Below are 13,358 nucleotides of genomic sequence, written 5' to 3'. Positions count from 1 at the left end.
ATATTGAAGCAAAGAAGCAATATTTTCTAATAATTCTGGTTTTAATATATTCGTTACACTGTGGTGGATGCGACTCCAAGGACTGATTTTGCAATTTCGCCCTTAAAACTTTATAAACAATAAAAGTACGTTTTTTTTTTCTTATAGAAGAAATTTGTTTACATATATTTTTTCCAACATCAGGCCTTGGAGTCGCATCCGCCAAAGTGTAACGATTATATTAAAACCAGAATTATTAGAAAATATTGCTTCTTTGCTTCAATATCCTTGAAAAAAATCATGCTAGCCTAATTGCCCTATCCTCGTCTCTCCTGCAATTGTTGTATCGCCCTCTCTGTCTTTGTCACGGAATTTTCTACTTTTTCCGCGACTGTCGCTCAAGTCAATTCGAAATTCTGTTCTGACTCCTGCGCACCCATACGAATTCTAGTTTTAATACCAGTGGCGCCATCGGTAAGGAAATACCCAAGTTTGTAGCGAAAATAGTTCCCAGTATTTATGTATGATGGCGCCATTAAGTAAAGGGTCGATAATTATTGCTGCATTAAATAACTGGTCATAAAAACGATAAATTTGATATATTAACTGATATATTGTAGTGTTACGAAACACAGAATTGTATTAATTATTCATTTATGAAAGAAAAATATATAATTTATTAGAAAGTATTGGTCGCGTCATCTAGTAACAGCAGTAGCAACTATTTCCATTACAAACTTGGGCGTTTTCCCACCAATGGCGCCATTAGTATAAATAACCGTTTATTTTAGGCGGGAAATGGCGAGCGTTTTATGCGCCTGTGCAACTTACGCCATTAATGTCCAATAGGTGTATCAGAGGTATATAAAGAAACTTCAGTGAACGTTTGGCGCTACTTTAAATTCTCACTGCAACTGTACTTTATTTTATTTGTGTCCGTGCATAATGTCAGTTGGTTAGTTTCTCAAGTATCAATTGATTCCAAAATCGAGAGATGTGATTTGTTGAAATTGTGTTAGAATAAAGAAGATACTTTTTTCTGATGTTCCAGCACCATCCATCCAAATACTAGTAAACATAGTCAATGTTATTAAAAGATTCAAATTTGAAGACTTAGAACCAGCGATAATGCCTACGTTTCCTGAAATATCATGGACGGATATAAAATCCACATTGATTAAACAGTGTAGAAGTTTCACATCGGTTAATGCAGCTCAGCTTATCAAAGCAGCAATAGCTGTAAGTTTTACTCTGACATATGCTAGAATTATGTTTCAATTTTGTTTTTATAATTTTTTTATTTTTATAGAATGCAAAATTCAGAGTTAGTGATTTAAGAGAACGCTTCTCGACATTGCAGTTAATTGGTAATGTTTATTCTTTATTATTCCTTCTTATTTACTTGTAGGTTGACAATAATACATAAACATTTCAGATGCAAGTTGGCACAGCGAACGCAGAACATGGTATGGTCACAAATTAGTAGGTTCTAACACATCTGCACATTATTTCATAAGCAGAAAAATTCAAAGTTCTATGCAAGATTATTTTGATTCCTTAAGACTGAACATAGATGTGAAAATAAACACACACAATGGTATTACATATATCTCTGTGAAAGCAAGGCATTCAAAACACAAAAGACAAAAAAATCTGAACCCAGTTCCTATTTTCATTGCTCTATTCATCGGCCATGAGTATTTCTTTAGTAGTAAAAAAAATATATCACCCGATATAATACAAGCAATAGTAAACAGCATGGGATACAAGAAAAGTTACACGCTTAAATTAACAGGCAAAGATCTTAAATCATTGATTGAAATGTGTTGGAGGCAGAAAGGAAAAGCATTGGATTCTGAAAATATTAATGAATCTGTGCAGTACATGGATGCTAGTCCCGATATAAAGTAATATTTTTAAGAAACTTGAGTTAAACACTTATTTGTAATAAAAGAGTAATACTTATATCACGTGTCTTGTATATTTTTCAGGAGTACAGGTATAGACTTTACTCAACATAAACAACGGAGAAAATATGCGGAAAAATGTTTTGGAGATGATCCTCCTACTTTAGAATCACTTGTCATAAATGCAACAAACATACCTTGGGCACACAAGGATGTATCTGCAAAACTACCAAATGAAAAAATCGATGTAACGTAAGTAGCTTTTTTTCAGAATAATTATAGTCAATACAACTATAAATTTTTATTTGATATCTTTCAGGTGGGAGTTTCGTAGCCATAATATTGCTACATTTTTAACAAAATTGATGGAACAACAAGTACTTGTAACACCTGCACCAAGTTATATATCAAATTTTATGGTATCTGGTAAAAACCAATTTATGATTCGAAAGGATTGACGACTCTGATAATTAGATGATAATTGACATTCATGTCTAGTTAATAACGAAGGCAAAGCATTATTGTAGTTGTTACCGTATCTAAAAATATCGTTACCAGTGCTGTTCTTTTGATTAAAATTATTCAGGTCTAGTTTTATACTTTGTGCAATTCTTAGATTGATGTTTTTGAAGTATTATAGGACTTAATATATTTCTAATTGACTTGACAAATGATATGTTTGGGATGAATGAAATAAATGCATCCTCTTTTTATCGAAATGGGATTTTTATATTGTAAGACGAAGTTTATTAGATGATAAGTTGAAAAATATGTGTATATTTTATTCTAGCCTGATACATTAAAATTCAACAAATGAAAGGTAATGTTCCATGTACATAAAGACGCAGTTATAATATTTGGTTTTATTCTTTCAAATAAAAAAACCTTGTATGTAATTTATATAAAACTTTGTTGTAAAATAAAGGTTTACGAATAAAATAATTTAATATGCGAAACTGTTTTCAATATATCTCCTTAAATACACTTTCTCAGCTAGACATGTCTATTTCATCTTCTGATGTTAAATCAGGATCGTCGGCCTGCGACAAACATTTATCACAGCGACAAAGAAACAAATATAACGAACATAAAGTCTTTTGTCTAGAATGTCTACTTCTTTCTAAATCACATTCGTCAAGATAACTTATACATATTTCCTCTTCTGGTTGAATATTCCGTATTGCTTTTAAAACCAATACATTATTTGAATAAGGAAATTCTACAATTGCATTTGGTACACAACTGTGATTTACAGCTGACTGCAGAGTATAAAGACCAGAACCTTCATTATTTAAGAAAGAACCTACTGCTGCAAAAGTAAAAGTACCAATGGTTAAACATGGAAGTCTATAGTTTATCATGCTTTATAGAAAAACGTACCTTCCTCCATTTCATCATATATATGGTCTATTAATTTATCAACTTGTATTCTTTCCTCTCTTGGTAATTCTAATGCAGATACGTTTTTTACCCAACGTGCAAACGAACTAGTTCCAATTCCTTGACCATTTGTACCTATCAGAGCTAGTAGGCTTCTAAAACCATGCGGTGTAAACCACTGTAAATCAAAATTTAAACATTTTATGCTATGACACAACACTCTAATTTATATTTAAATCACATACATGCGATGTAAATTCAGTATTTAAAGATTTTTGCATCATTTCTCTGAGTACATCAATCTGACCAATGAACTTTTCATCCAATAACTTGTGTGTAATTTGCTGCATATCATTCACTGCACTATGACAAAATTGTGAAAAAGTAGAAAGGATCTCCTCTTTATTATTGGCTTGATTAACAAGAGCTACCATTCTAGCTGGTAGCATTATTGTTCCTGATTCTGGTGGGTAATGCATTTGTTTCCATGTATCGTTTAATTGTGTAAGGGGATGAGAGCCTTGTTTTTCTCTTGAGTGTAGGCATAATGTACTGTGATATCTAAAATTATGAAAATTATATATTAAATTGTTTTGTTATAAATTTATTTACATTACCTTGAGTAAGCTTCATTTTGGCAATCGATGCTACAATACTTTGCGCCACACTCAGGACATTCTGTAATTAAATCCTTCTGTGTTTCACAACATTCTGGATGAGGTAAAATAATTGCTGGATTTTCCGTCAATCTATGTACATTTTCTTCTGCAGTCTCTAAAGGTTTTAAACAATGGTCGCAAGCTAAATAGCCATACATTGAATTCCATGAGAATTGACAACAAACAATGGGTTTCTCCTCCAAAATTGTATCTCCATCTTTAAACGGACTAGTGGCAAACAGACCCTTTCCCTGCAATTCATTTATAATCGTAAATATTTTAAAGTGTGTAAAGTATTGGGTTGTCTGGAAAGTCCATGCCGATTTTTAGTAGGCCAGATCTGAATATATCGAAATGGTTGAAAACAAATAACATGTGGACATCCCTTAAAAGGTGGAAAAATTGTGGAACAAAATGGTACTTACATAATTCAATAAATATATACATAAAAATTGGCACGAACTTTCTGGACAACCCAATATATTTTATAAAATAAAGTGACACGCGCCATGCCCGCAATTAAACACGACTTAAAACGTTCGAGAAAATAATTGAAATGAAATAACGTAACGACGAATTAGATGAACATATTCTACCTTTTCGTCGTTGATTAATCTGACTTGAAAATTATTGGAATCCATCGTGATTCGATTTCGTAACAAAGAAAACGCGTTGAGAAGATATTCTGGTTGTCGAACATGTGTTCTCTGGCTGTCATAATTATACTACTGTAGTCAGATTACGATCGAGATATGCGAGTTCGATGGATAAATAAAACGTTAATATTAACGATATAAATATTTTGGAAATATAGAAAAATAATTATGCTTTTTATTTAGAGTTGAAAGTAAGGTATCTATTCGTCGTCTGCACGGACGCTTGTTACATGTGATAAAAGTAACGTAATTGTAAATGTTGTATGGCCTATACTTATAGCACTTCCGTAAGGGCAAGCTTCGGATCGCTTCGGACGTAAGTTACTTGTCGCGAATCGGTTGAGATTTCTTTATAAAATCACGTTTAAAAGAAATTGATATCATTTTATTGGGCCGCAGGGGATAATGAACGGAGCAATGGCTATGGTAAGTTTACTTTGATCGTTGTTTTTACAGGAAATATTGAATCGGTGGATGTAACAGTGACGGATCATGATGGCGGTTGTAAAATGCATGTAACGTACTTAAGTGATTAATGTTTCCAAGCTATTCGACAAATCACATATATGAAATGACAAAAGTTTTGAAATACAAGACTGTATTAAATAAACGTAATCTAGTAATCAATCGATTAACACGTATTGACATAATATTACGATAACCAAATCGATAAATTTATTGACTTTTCTGTACAGTTTAATAAATTGTAGACGAAAGCTTTATTATTTATAGGTTCGTTACATATTACAGATGGTATTATCGTTATTATAACATGTACAGAATTAGATTGCTTTGATCGAAATTGCGATATATTTAATAAGCATTGATATTTTGTAATGTTTATATTAAATACCAATCTTTCATTGTATCAAATTTTGTAATTTCTTGTTTTTGTGAAGGAAAATTAAAGACTGATTATCTGTTCTTAGGCACCAGCGTCCCAGAACAATGCAGAGCCACCGAACAAGAAGCTCAGAATAGAAGGTACATTGCTAAAACAGCTAAATAGCTGTATGCCCCTAATCACTAACAAATCATACGGTTAAGCATACGAGTGGAAAAGACAGGTGAACACAGAAGCGACAGCAAGCGTAATATATTTTTAAACAAAGGAAATGATGAAGGGAAAGATATACTATTTACTTAGGACAATCAGATGCTAGCTTTCTATTAAAATGCTGGCAAACTATAAGTATTGAGAGGTCTATTGCAGTTTCAGAATATATTTTGGTAGGCTAGGGTAATAGGTGATCATTGGCCCTCGATAAAACTAATGTATGGTTGTCCTTCTGTTCTGAGATGTTACAGCGGAGAGACAGTACAGAATCTGTGGCCTACGACTGAGCTGTGATCATGAGCGTGCGCCAAACAAAGAAAGAGAATGCTACATTCGTTGAACAGAACAAATCAGAGTTTTGCAAACTCCACTGACACAGCATCTATTGTCGAGTACCAAAAACGATGCGTATTTTAGATAGGTCAGCATTTTAGGGTAGTCTTCTTTTATCCTAGTTATAAGCCTCGTTTTGTACATGAAGCATATTTATAAATACTAATGCAAAACTAAGCAAAGGTAGTATATTTTAGTTGAAAATTCTTTATCTTTATCTCATGGATATTAACTTCGATTTGCTACTTAATTATGAAACATAAATTATGAAATAGGAGGCTTATAAATAGGAGAGGCAATGGCGATGTATGTTTTTCAAGATATTCTCAGAGTCCATCACATTTGTATTTATGTTATATAAACACGAGGTAAGACGTTTTTTTTATTAAAGGAGAGCCTGTTGCGAGTCAATAAGAAAATATTGTAGAGGAGTGTACGATACGCGAAAGGTACGCTTTTCCAACGGTCTATCGCGTTAGATTTCTTGTCAATTAGGATCGCCATTGCTACACAGAAAGTGTTAAGGCTAACTGCGTGGTAGGTTGGAAAAGGCAAACTGTAAGAAAATGGCGCAGAAAATGCACTGAGAGTATTCTCCTTTGCTTTGTGCTTACAGATTTGTGCGTCGCCTCAATCTCGGATAGTTTGCGCACAACCATCATTGCTCAGCCCAGAACACGGTTAGCCGTTAATCAAACGATCGAACAAAGTTAACATTCTTAATTCGTGAAACTGCAAAAGTCGTTAAAGAGAAAAAGAAGCGTTTCAACGTGTTCTGATTTCTGTTTCAGAGACTAGCAGACCAAATTGGTTATGATCGTACGAAACCTAATCTAGTTATCGGTAGTCTGATTTGTTTGAGGCTGATAGTATAAACAGTAATGAAGTTTAAATGATAGATATTGATGCATTAAGTTGTATCGATCTCTTTTAAATTTTAATATTGTTTTCTATAAAAGTCTGGTCATTAATTGTTTGAAGTACAAAACAGATTTTATATTAATGGCGTGCAAGAAAAGAAGGAAATTCCACTTTGTCCTTGATGTGTATAAAATATATATATTATACTTACATATTTTATACATATTATCTTGTATTGTAAAAGTGAAATATTATTGTGCCTGACTGTTTTAATTTCTTTGAACTTACAGTTTGGAGGACGGTTCTACCGTGGGAACTACTGCACGACATCGTTACTTTTTTCATCTCTTTTTAAGTCATTATGTTGCATTTTTTGTTGATAGTAAAATTTCCATAGCTACTTATGAAAAGTACACTTATGAAAAACAATATATTCGCACGGCAAATATTAATCAATTTTTAAATAAAAAAATTAGTAATGCTAATATTTCAGATTTTATTTAATTTGAACAGAAATTAAGAATAAAAGTTAAGAAATCAAAACTGTATTCCCTGTAAAATTATGTCATTTTAGTACCTCTATCGTCACGGCAAATCAGGTTACGCGAAATTTAGTAATTTTTAGAAACATTATTACGTGTGTACGCACGCGTGTGATGGTGGAGGTACTAAATAATTAATTATCGTGTTACACGTTTATCTAATACTAACTTTCTTCGTAGGAAATGCATCAGAGTTCTTGCCAGGCCCTATATATGATCTTAATCAAATTGGACAAGTCGTTGCCGGTATGTAAAATTATAACGTTATTTAATTCTATAAATTATCACGTCAAATGATGTATCAAAAAATATATAGTGACAATAAAATTTTAGTCGCTCCAATTAAAGTTATATTGTGGGTTGATAACAGTCTAGTGGACGAATAGCTGATAAGATCTGACAGAACACAGTTTAGTACTATCCTTTGATCAGTTTCAAGTGAAACTTTACATGTAAATCTATTTTGTTACAGGACCTGGAGCTAAATATCTTACATTACCTGGCATTCTAGGTGCAGGTCTCCCAAAAATTACCTCTGAACAACAGGATACAGTAAATAGAGCAAAGAAATACGCGATGGAACAGAGCATCAAAATGGTTCTAATGAAACAGACGCTCGCGCATCAACAACAGGTAATTTTCAATGATGAAGCTAACAAACTTTACTCGCCTAACATACATTTTGCATTCCATTGTACATTCATAGACTACTAAAATGCATATTTTCTTTGTCCTATTGTTATTGTTCTTTGACGTAATTCATGGATATCGTCCGAGGTATCGAAGATCTCCAATAAAAAAAATAAACAAATTTCATTTATGCCGTAAAAGTTCATGTAATTTCAGTCATTAAATTAAATGTTAACTGTTAATAAGAATGTACAATGGATTTAATACGTAGTTTTATGAAATTATATATCGCAATTGTGGGGTTCTTTTTTATCTCAAAAAGTATCATTTATTAAAAGATATATTTATATGTTGCTTCCTCTATTTAGCTCTTTGCCAATAATGCCAAAAAAGCCAACAATTTCTTACGTATGCGTATTGTGCTTTAAATTAACGTTTGTCCTTGCAATTTAGCTCGCCCCGCCGAGTAATGTTAAATTATTGTATAAGTGTATTAACCTGTGTTCGTTATGACGAGCGAGTAAAGTGAAAAAAAAAATTATAACAGAAATTAGAAACGAACACTGGAACCTAACTCTGATCGGTTGATTTTTTCTCCCTGCAGAAGAATAAGTTGGTCCTGCGGCAGCAAGTTTTATTGCTAATGTGCAGGTTAGTGTCAACCAAGTCAAGACAGAAACAATATGAAACCGCCTTACGATCAAACACTCCTAAACGTTTCCCTGAGTTACTACTGTAAGAAAAGGTTAGATATCTTGAGATAGTAGTCGGCGGGAGCAGAGCTGTACCAGCGCAAAGGAGGACAAGTTTTTGTGCATGAATCTATGGACGATTTGAGAAAAATAATCGATATATACTTCCGAGCTCGACTATTCTTTCTTTTTCCGAGAACATTTACAGTATTCAGCACGGATTTCTATTTGGTATGCGATATTAAAGATCCAAATGATTTCGTAGCTCTATTCTCCAGCGTCTTTATATTTATAATGCTGATCTAACATTATAAATCTTGTATATTTCATTTGAATACACTTACAAATAATCGTTACGGTCATAGCTTGTCTGGTTTCGTACTAAATTTTTTTCTTTAAAGACTTAAAATTAAAGAAAGAGTAGTTAAGCAAAGAAGGTGGAATGGTAAAAGAGCTTGGGGGATTTTTGAGATGAACGAGACGTGGTGTATGTAAGGGGGAGGGATATCAATAGAAGGCCTATGGTCCTTTGTGTTACAGCAAATGGCTAGTCAACGGAATCAGGTGCAGAGACAACAGGCTCTCGCCCTCATGTGCAGGTTTGTTTGTTCTTTGTCTTAGCCCTCCAAATTTCGTCCTCGAGTTTCGAAGATAATTTTCAACTCTCGTATCTTGTATTCACTCAAATATTTGATTCGTAATTTAACTTGGATTTCATTCTGATTGCTTAAAATTGTTTAAGAACGTTGGAATTGTTAAGAATTGTTTTCAAACATTGTAAACGCGAACACAGCATCGTATATTTCACGTTGAATTCTTCTGTGTATTGTAAAGTTGAAAGATTGTTCTTGCAAAAGAGATGATAGTGTAATAAATAATTATCATGTGTATTGCATTGGAAAATATTGTATATAAAATTGATAAATTGTTTTTGCAAGAAATATCTTTTGACAGTTTGTTTCGTTTCGTATCCAATCGATGATAGGATAGAATTGCGAATACGTTAATGATAGATACAAATAAACTGAAACAGTTGATCTAACACATTACGGCCGATTGTGATCTGAAATCAAATTCCTATATACTAGGGTATATGTGGGCAGCATCAGTTTCGAATTGAAAGAGGACACCATCAGGCAGGCTTTCTTGCCTTTTGGTCCTATTAAATCAATCAACATGTCGTGGGATCCTGTTACCCAGAAGCACAAAGGATTCGCATTCGTGGAATACGAGATACCTGAAGCAGCACAACTTGCTTTGGAACAGATGAATGGTGTCATGATTGGTGGACGTAACATCAAGGTAGCGGGACGTACCTATATAACGAATTTCCTGTCCCCCAGCAATCCTATCATCCCGCCGGAGGTCGGCAAATTTTTATTTAGCCTTATCCAATACGAAATTCCTTTTGATTGAACTGCATCATATTTATAGAATGCACTTCGATCAAAAACATGATTAATTTTCTTCTTAAGAACCGTAACAGATTCCATGATGTAAATCATTCAATTATTTATCGCGATACTACTCAATATTTCAAGGAGTTCGCAAATGATTCTAGCATTACATGAATTGTAAATTTAGTAAATTATATCGGATAAAGAAAATAATTCCTTTCCTTAATTTTATTTCATACATATTTAGCTATTTATAATATATAATACATAAATATTTTTTTCTTTACTATTAAAAGTATTGTTAAATTCTTGTTATCTCTTACAGGTTGTGGGGCGTCCATCAAACATGCCCCAAGCTCAATCTGTAATAGACGAAATTACGGAGGAAAGTAAACACTATAATCGTATTTATATCGCGTCCATTCATCAAGACTTAACCGAGGATGATATTAAATCTGTATTCGAAGCATTTGGCCCTATTACGTATTGCAAATTAGCTCAAGGAAGTTCACCTCACCGACACAAAGGCTATGGGTTTATCGAATACGAAACAATGCAAGCTGCTTTAGAGGCTATAGCGTCTATGAATTTGTTCGATTTGGGCGGTCAGTACCTGCGAGTAGGCAGAGCTATTACTCCACCAAACGCTCTTATGGGTCCACCAAGTGGAACAAGTATGATGCCTACTGCTGCGGCAGTTGCAGCGGCAGCTGCAACTGCAAAGATTCAAGCAATGGATGCGGTAGCTAGCAATGCAGTTGCTCTTGGCTTAACCAAGCTTGGAGCTGCTGCGCCACCAATATTAAATCAAGGTATATACTCATTTTTTAGTTTATGATTTTATGAAAGTGGTTGTATTCATCTTATCTATTCATACGCAGCTTTACCCGGCATAGTAAGACCTACGCTTGCTCCTGCTACAATTATGGCACCACCGACTATAGCAACAGTAGCACCGGTTATACCTCCACCAGGTATAGCTATACCACAAACGTTAACTCGACTACCGGCAATTATTCAACCAATACCTGGACAACCAGTCGTTATACCACCTCCAGCTGTCGTCACACCTACAATAGTAGGAACACCAGTTGTATGTCTTTTACTATATATTCTTATTTGTACCTACGTAAAAATAGACGTTCATTTAAATATTATGATTGTTAGATACCAGTTACAACTACACCAAACTCCGACATAATGAGACGGGCGCAAGAGCAAGCAGCTCACCAAAAACAACAGGAAGAACTGCAAAAAAAATTACTAGAGGAAACAGAACCACAAACGTTACAACAACAAGAAAATATGTCGATTAAAGGTCAAAGCGCGCGTCATCTTGTTATGCAAAAACTTATGCGAAAAGTCGAGTCCCGTGTTGTTATTTTGAGAAATATGGTAGCTCCGGAAGACGTAGATGAAAGTTTACAGGAAGAAATCCAAGATGAGTGCTCAAAATTTGGAGTTGTAGAAAGAGTTATTATTTATAATGAACGCCAGTCAGAAGATGACGAAGATGCAGAGGTTATTGTAAAGATTTTTGTTGAATTCTCACAGATGAGCGGTACGTAATTCGTAGTTCATAAAACTTGTTATAGTTTCCAGTTAGTTGTATCGAATAATTAATTATTATTTCAGAGGCAGAACGTGCAAGAGATTCTTTGAATGGCCGCTATTTCGGTGGGCGATTGGTAAAAGGAGAATTATACGATCAAGCTCTATTCGATAATAGCGATTTTTCTGGTTGATCAAGAAATATACATTTGTCGTGCATTGAATTCCGTCAATTTGACTGTTGACTGATATTTCGTACTACAGTACGCCAAGTACAACTTCTTACAAACTTCAACAATTATAAGTCTGTCATTTTATTAAGAAGCTTCGACCTAGATTTCAAATTTTATATCATTAAAACTATGTTTACAGTTGGTATTTAAAATTGGAAATTATTTTATTGAAACCAATAGACACACAGAGGGATAGCCTCGTTCAACGCGAGGACTGAATTTGTATCTCTATAATTATCGAAGTTATGTAAGGAGAGGATATTCCATTTAAATTTAGTATTGATGCTGTTACTTTTGTTTATATCAATGGTGGTATGCTCGATAACATACAAGACACCACACCTAAATGTATGTATAGAAACATAGGATATTAATAAATTGTTTTACGTATAGTCTATACTTCATACAACAATACAGGCATAAATTATACATATACCATAATACAAGTATATGTCACAATAAAATTTGTACATATTTATTAGATATTTTCTTGATTTGAATATTCAATGAGTTAATATACTTTATTTACGTATTTTTATTTATCTTTTCTATGTCTACAACGGGCGTTTTTTAATTTCATAGCTTTCTCCATGATTCTTATATTCTTCATATGTGGGGAATGATTGTTGTCCTTTCTTTGGAACTTCCAACTTTGATGTTTCAGATACAGAACTCGAATATTTGGCTTTTATTTGCAAAGCATTTTGTTTTTTAGTCATTGCTATTTCATAATTTGTTTCTATTTCCTCTTTAGATGGTGGATCTCTCCTACGATACCTTAACCATGACTCCCATTCTGTGGGTAGTTCTTGGTCGAAGTCATCTTTATTTACAGGTACAAAATAACGATATACTTTCTTTGTAGAATTAGTTGGAACTGGTATTTCATAATATTTGGTTCCACAATAATCTTCTCCAATTAATTTATGTCGCATAGCTGGTCGTAAAGAACTAACAAAACTTTTCCAAATTAATTGCATCACCCCACGTTCCCTTTTAGCCATCTTGTCATTGTCCTAGAATTTGGAATAAAACGACTGAAAAATTATTACATCAACGGAATAGAAATCTTGTATTTTAGATCTTTTCTTGTACTTTGTTAAGTAAATTGATGGTATATACCAATTTAATAGTACTTCAATCCAATGTTGGTTAAGTGAGATTTCAATGAATTAATAATAGTATAAGGTACTTACAGTTTTTATTTCAAGTGCAATAAAAGTATTTTTACGATAGAAAATGAATAACAAGCACGAAAATCTTTTGTAAATACGATCTACTTAAATAAATTCGAGTAGGATATAAGAGTAGACAATTGCCACAAACAACAGTTCACAAATTGGCCACATGACATTTACTAAAGCGACACTAGTTTCATGATTTCGTAGATATATTACATGTAATGATAAATATATATGAATATTTTTAATTCACATTATTTTTAATAAGTAACTAGGTGTAATCAAGTACAATCGCCGAGC

The 13,358-nt window shown here is 33.3% G+C and overlaps 4 protein-coding genes across 10 annotated transcripts; 2 read left to right on the top strand and 2 right to left on the bottom strand.

The window, feature by feature from the left end:
- Positions 1 to 778: 778 nt before the first annotated feature.
- LOC128874619 (uncharacterized) lies at positions 779 to 2,828 on the top strand. Its single transcript, XM_054119522.1, has 6 exons — positions 779 to 934; positions 1,031 to 1,218; positions 1,289 to 1,346; positions 1,415 to 1,886; positions 1,971 to 2,138; positions 2,206 to 2,828. Exons 1-6 carry the CDS (start codon positions 925 to 927, stop codon positions 2,342 to 2,344), a joined length of 1,035 nt encoding a protein of 344 aa, XP_053975497.1. The 5' UTR covers positions 779 to 924; the 3' UTR covers positions 2,345 to 2,828.
- Positions 2,648 to 4,657, bottom strand: LOC128874618 (histone-lysine N-trimethyltransferase SMYD5). 2 transcript variants are annotated; one of them, XM_054119519.1, is made up of 5 exons: positions 4,522 to 4,657; positions 3,884 to 4,176; positions 3,512 to 3,827; positions 3,267 to 3,444; positions 2,648 to 3,195 (listed from the first exon to the last, which is right to left on the bottom strand). In XM_054119519.1, the coding sequence occupies exons 1-5, from the start codon at positions 4,564 to 4,566 to the stop codon at positions 2,876 to 2,878; spliced, it is 1,152 nt and encodes a 383-aa protein (XP_053975494.1). In that variant the 5' UTR covers positions 4,567 to 4,657; the 3' UTR covers positions 2,648 to 2,875. The 2 variants fall into 2 exon arrangements, with proteins under 2 accessions (XP_053975494.1, XP_053975495.1); XM_054119520.1 differs by lacking the exon at positions 4,522 to 4,657 and adding an exon at positions 4,351 to 4,491.
- Positions 4,658 to 4,842: 185 nt separating this feature from the next.
- Positions 4,843 to 12,360, top strand: LOC128874709 (poly(U)-binding-splicing factor half pint). Of its 6 annotated transcripts, none has more exons than XM_054119692.1 (12): positions 4,843 to 4,897; positions 4,981 to 5,007; positions 5,511 to 5,565; positions 5,881 to 6,059; positions 7,555 to 7,620; positions 7,847 to 8,007; positions 9,237 to 9,295; positions 9,785 to 9,998; positions 10,419 to 10,905; positions 10,975 to 11,186; positions 11,261 to 11,654; positions 11,729 to 12,360. In XM_054119692.1, exons 6-12 carry the CDS (start codon positions 7,951 to 7,953, stop codon positions 11,836 to 11,838), a joined length of 1,533 nt encoding a protein of 510 aa, XP_053975667.1. In that variant the 5' UTR covers positions 4,843 to 4,897; positions 4,981 to 5,007; positions 5,511 to 5,565; positions 5,881 to 6,059; positions 7,555 to 7,620; positions 7,847 to 7,950; the 3' UTR covers positions 11,839 to 12,360. The 6 variants fall into 6 exon arrangements, with proteins under 6 accessions (XP_053975667.1, XP_053975665.1, XP_053975664.1 ...); XM_054119690.1 differs by having other exon boundaries at positions 6,588 to 7,620; XM_054119687.1 differs by lacking the exon at positions 5,881 to 6,059 and having other exon boundaries at positions 4,873 to 4,897.
- Positions 12,361 to 12,415: 55 nt separating this feature from the next.
- LOC128874714 (NADH dehydrogenase [ubiquinone] 1 alpha subcomplex assembly factor 2) lies at positions 12,416 to 13,350 on the bottom strand. The gene is made up of 2 exons (XM_054119723.1): positions 13,074 to 13,350; positions 12,416 to 12,893 (listed from the first exon to the last, which is right to left on the bottom strand). Exon 2 carries the CDS (start codon positions 12,879 to 12,881, stop codon positions 12,432 to 12,434), a length of 450 nt encoding a protein of 149 aa, XP_053975698.1. The 5' UTR covers positions 12,882 to 12,893; positions 13,074 to 13,350; the 3' UTR covers positions 12,416 to 12,431.
- Between the last annotated feature and the right edge of the window lie 8 nt (positions 13,351 to 13,358).

Source organism: Hylaeus volcanicus, chromosome 4 (assembly GCF_026283585.1).
Source record: "Hylaeus volcanicus isolate JK05 chromosome 4, UHH_iyHylVolc1.0_haploid, whole genome shotgun sequence".
NCBI lineage: Eukaryota > Metazoa > Arthropoda > Insecta > Hymenoptera > Colletidae > Hylaeus > Hylaeus volcanicus.
This window is presented reverse-complemented; position numbering and strand designations above follow the sequence as displayed.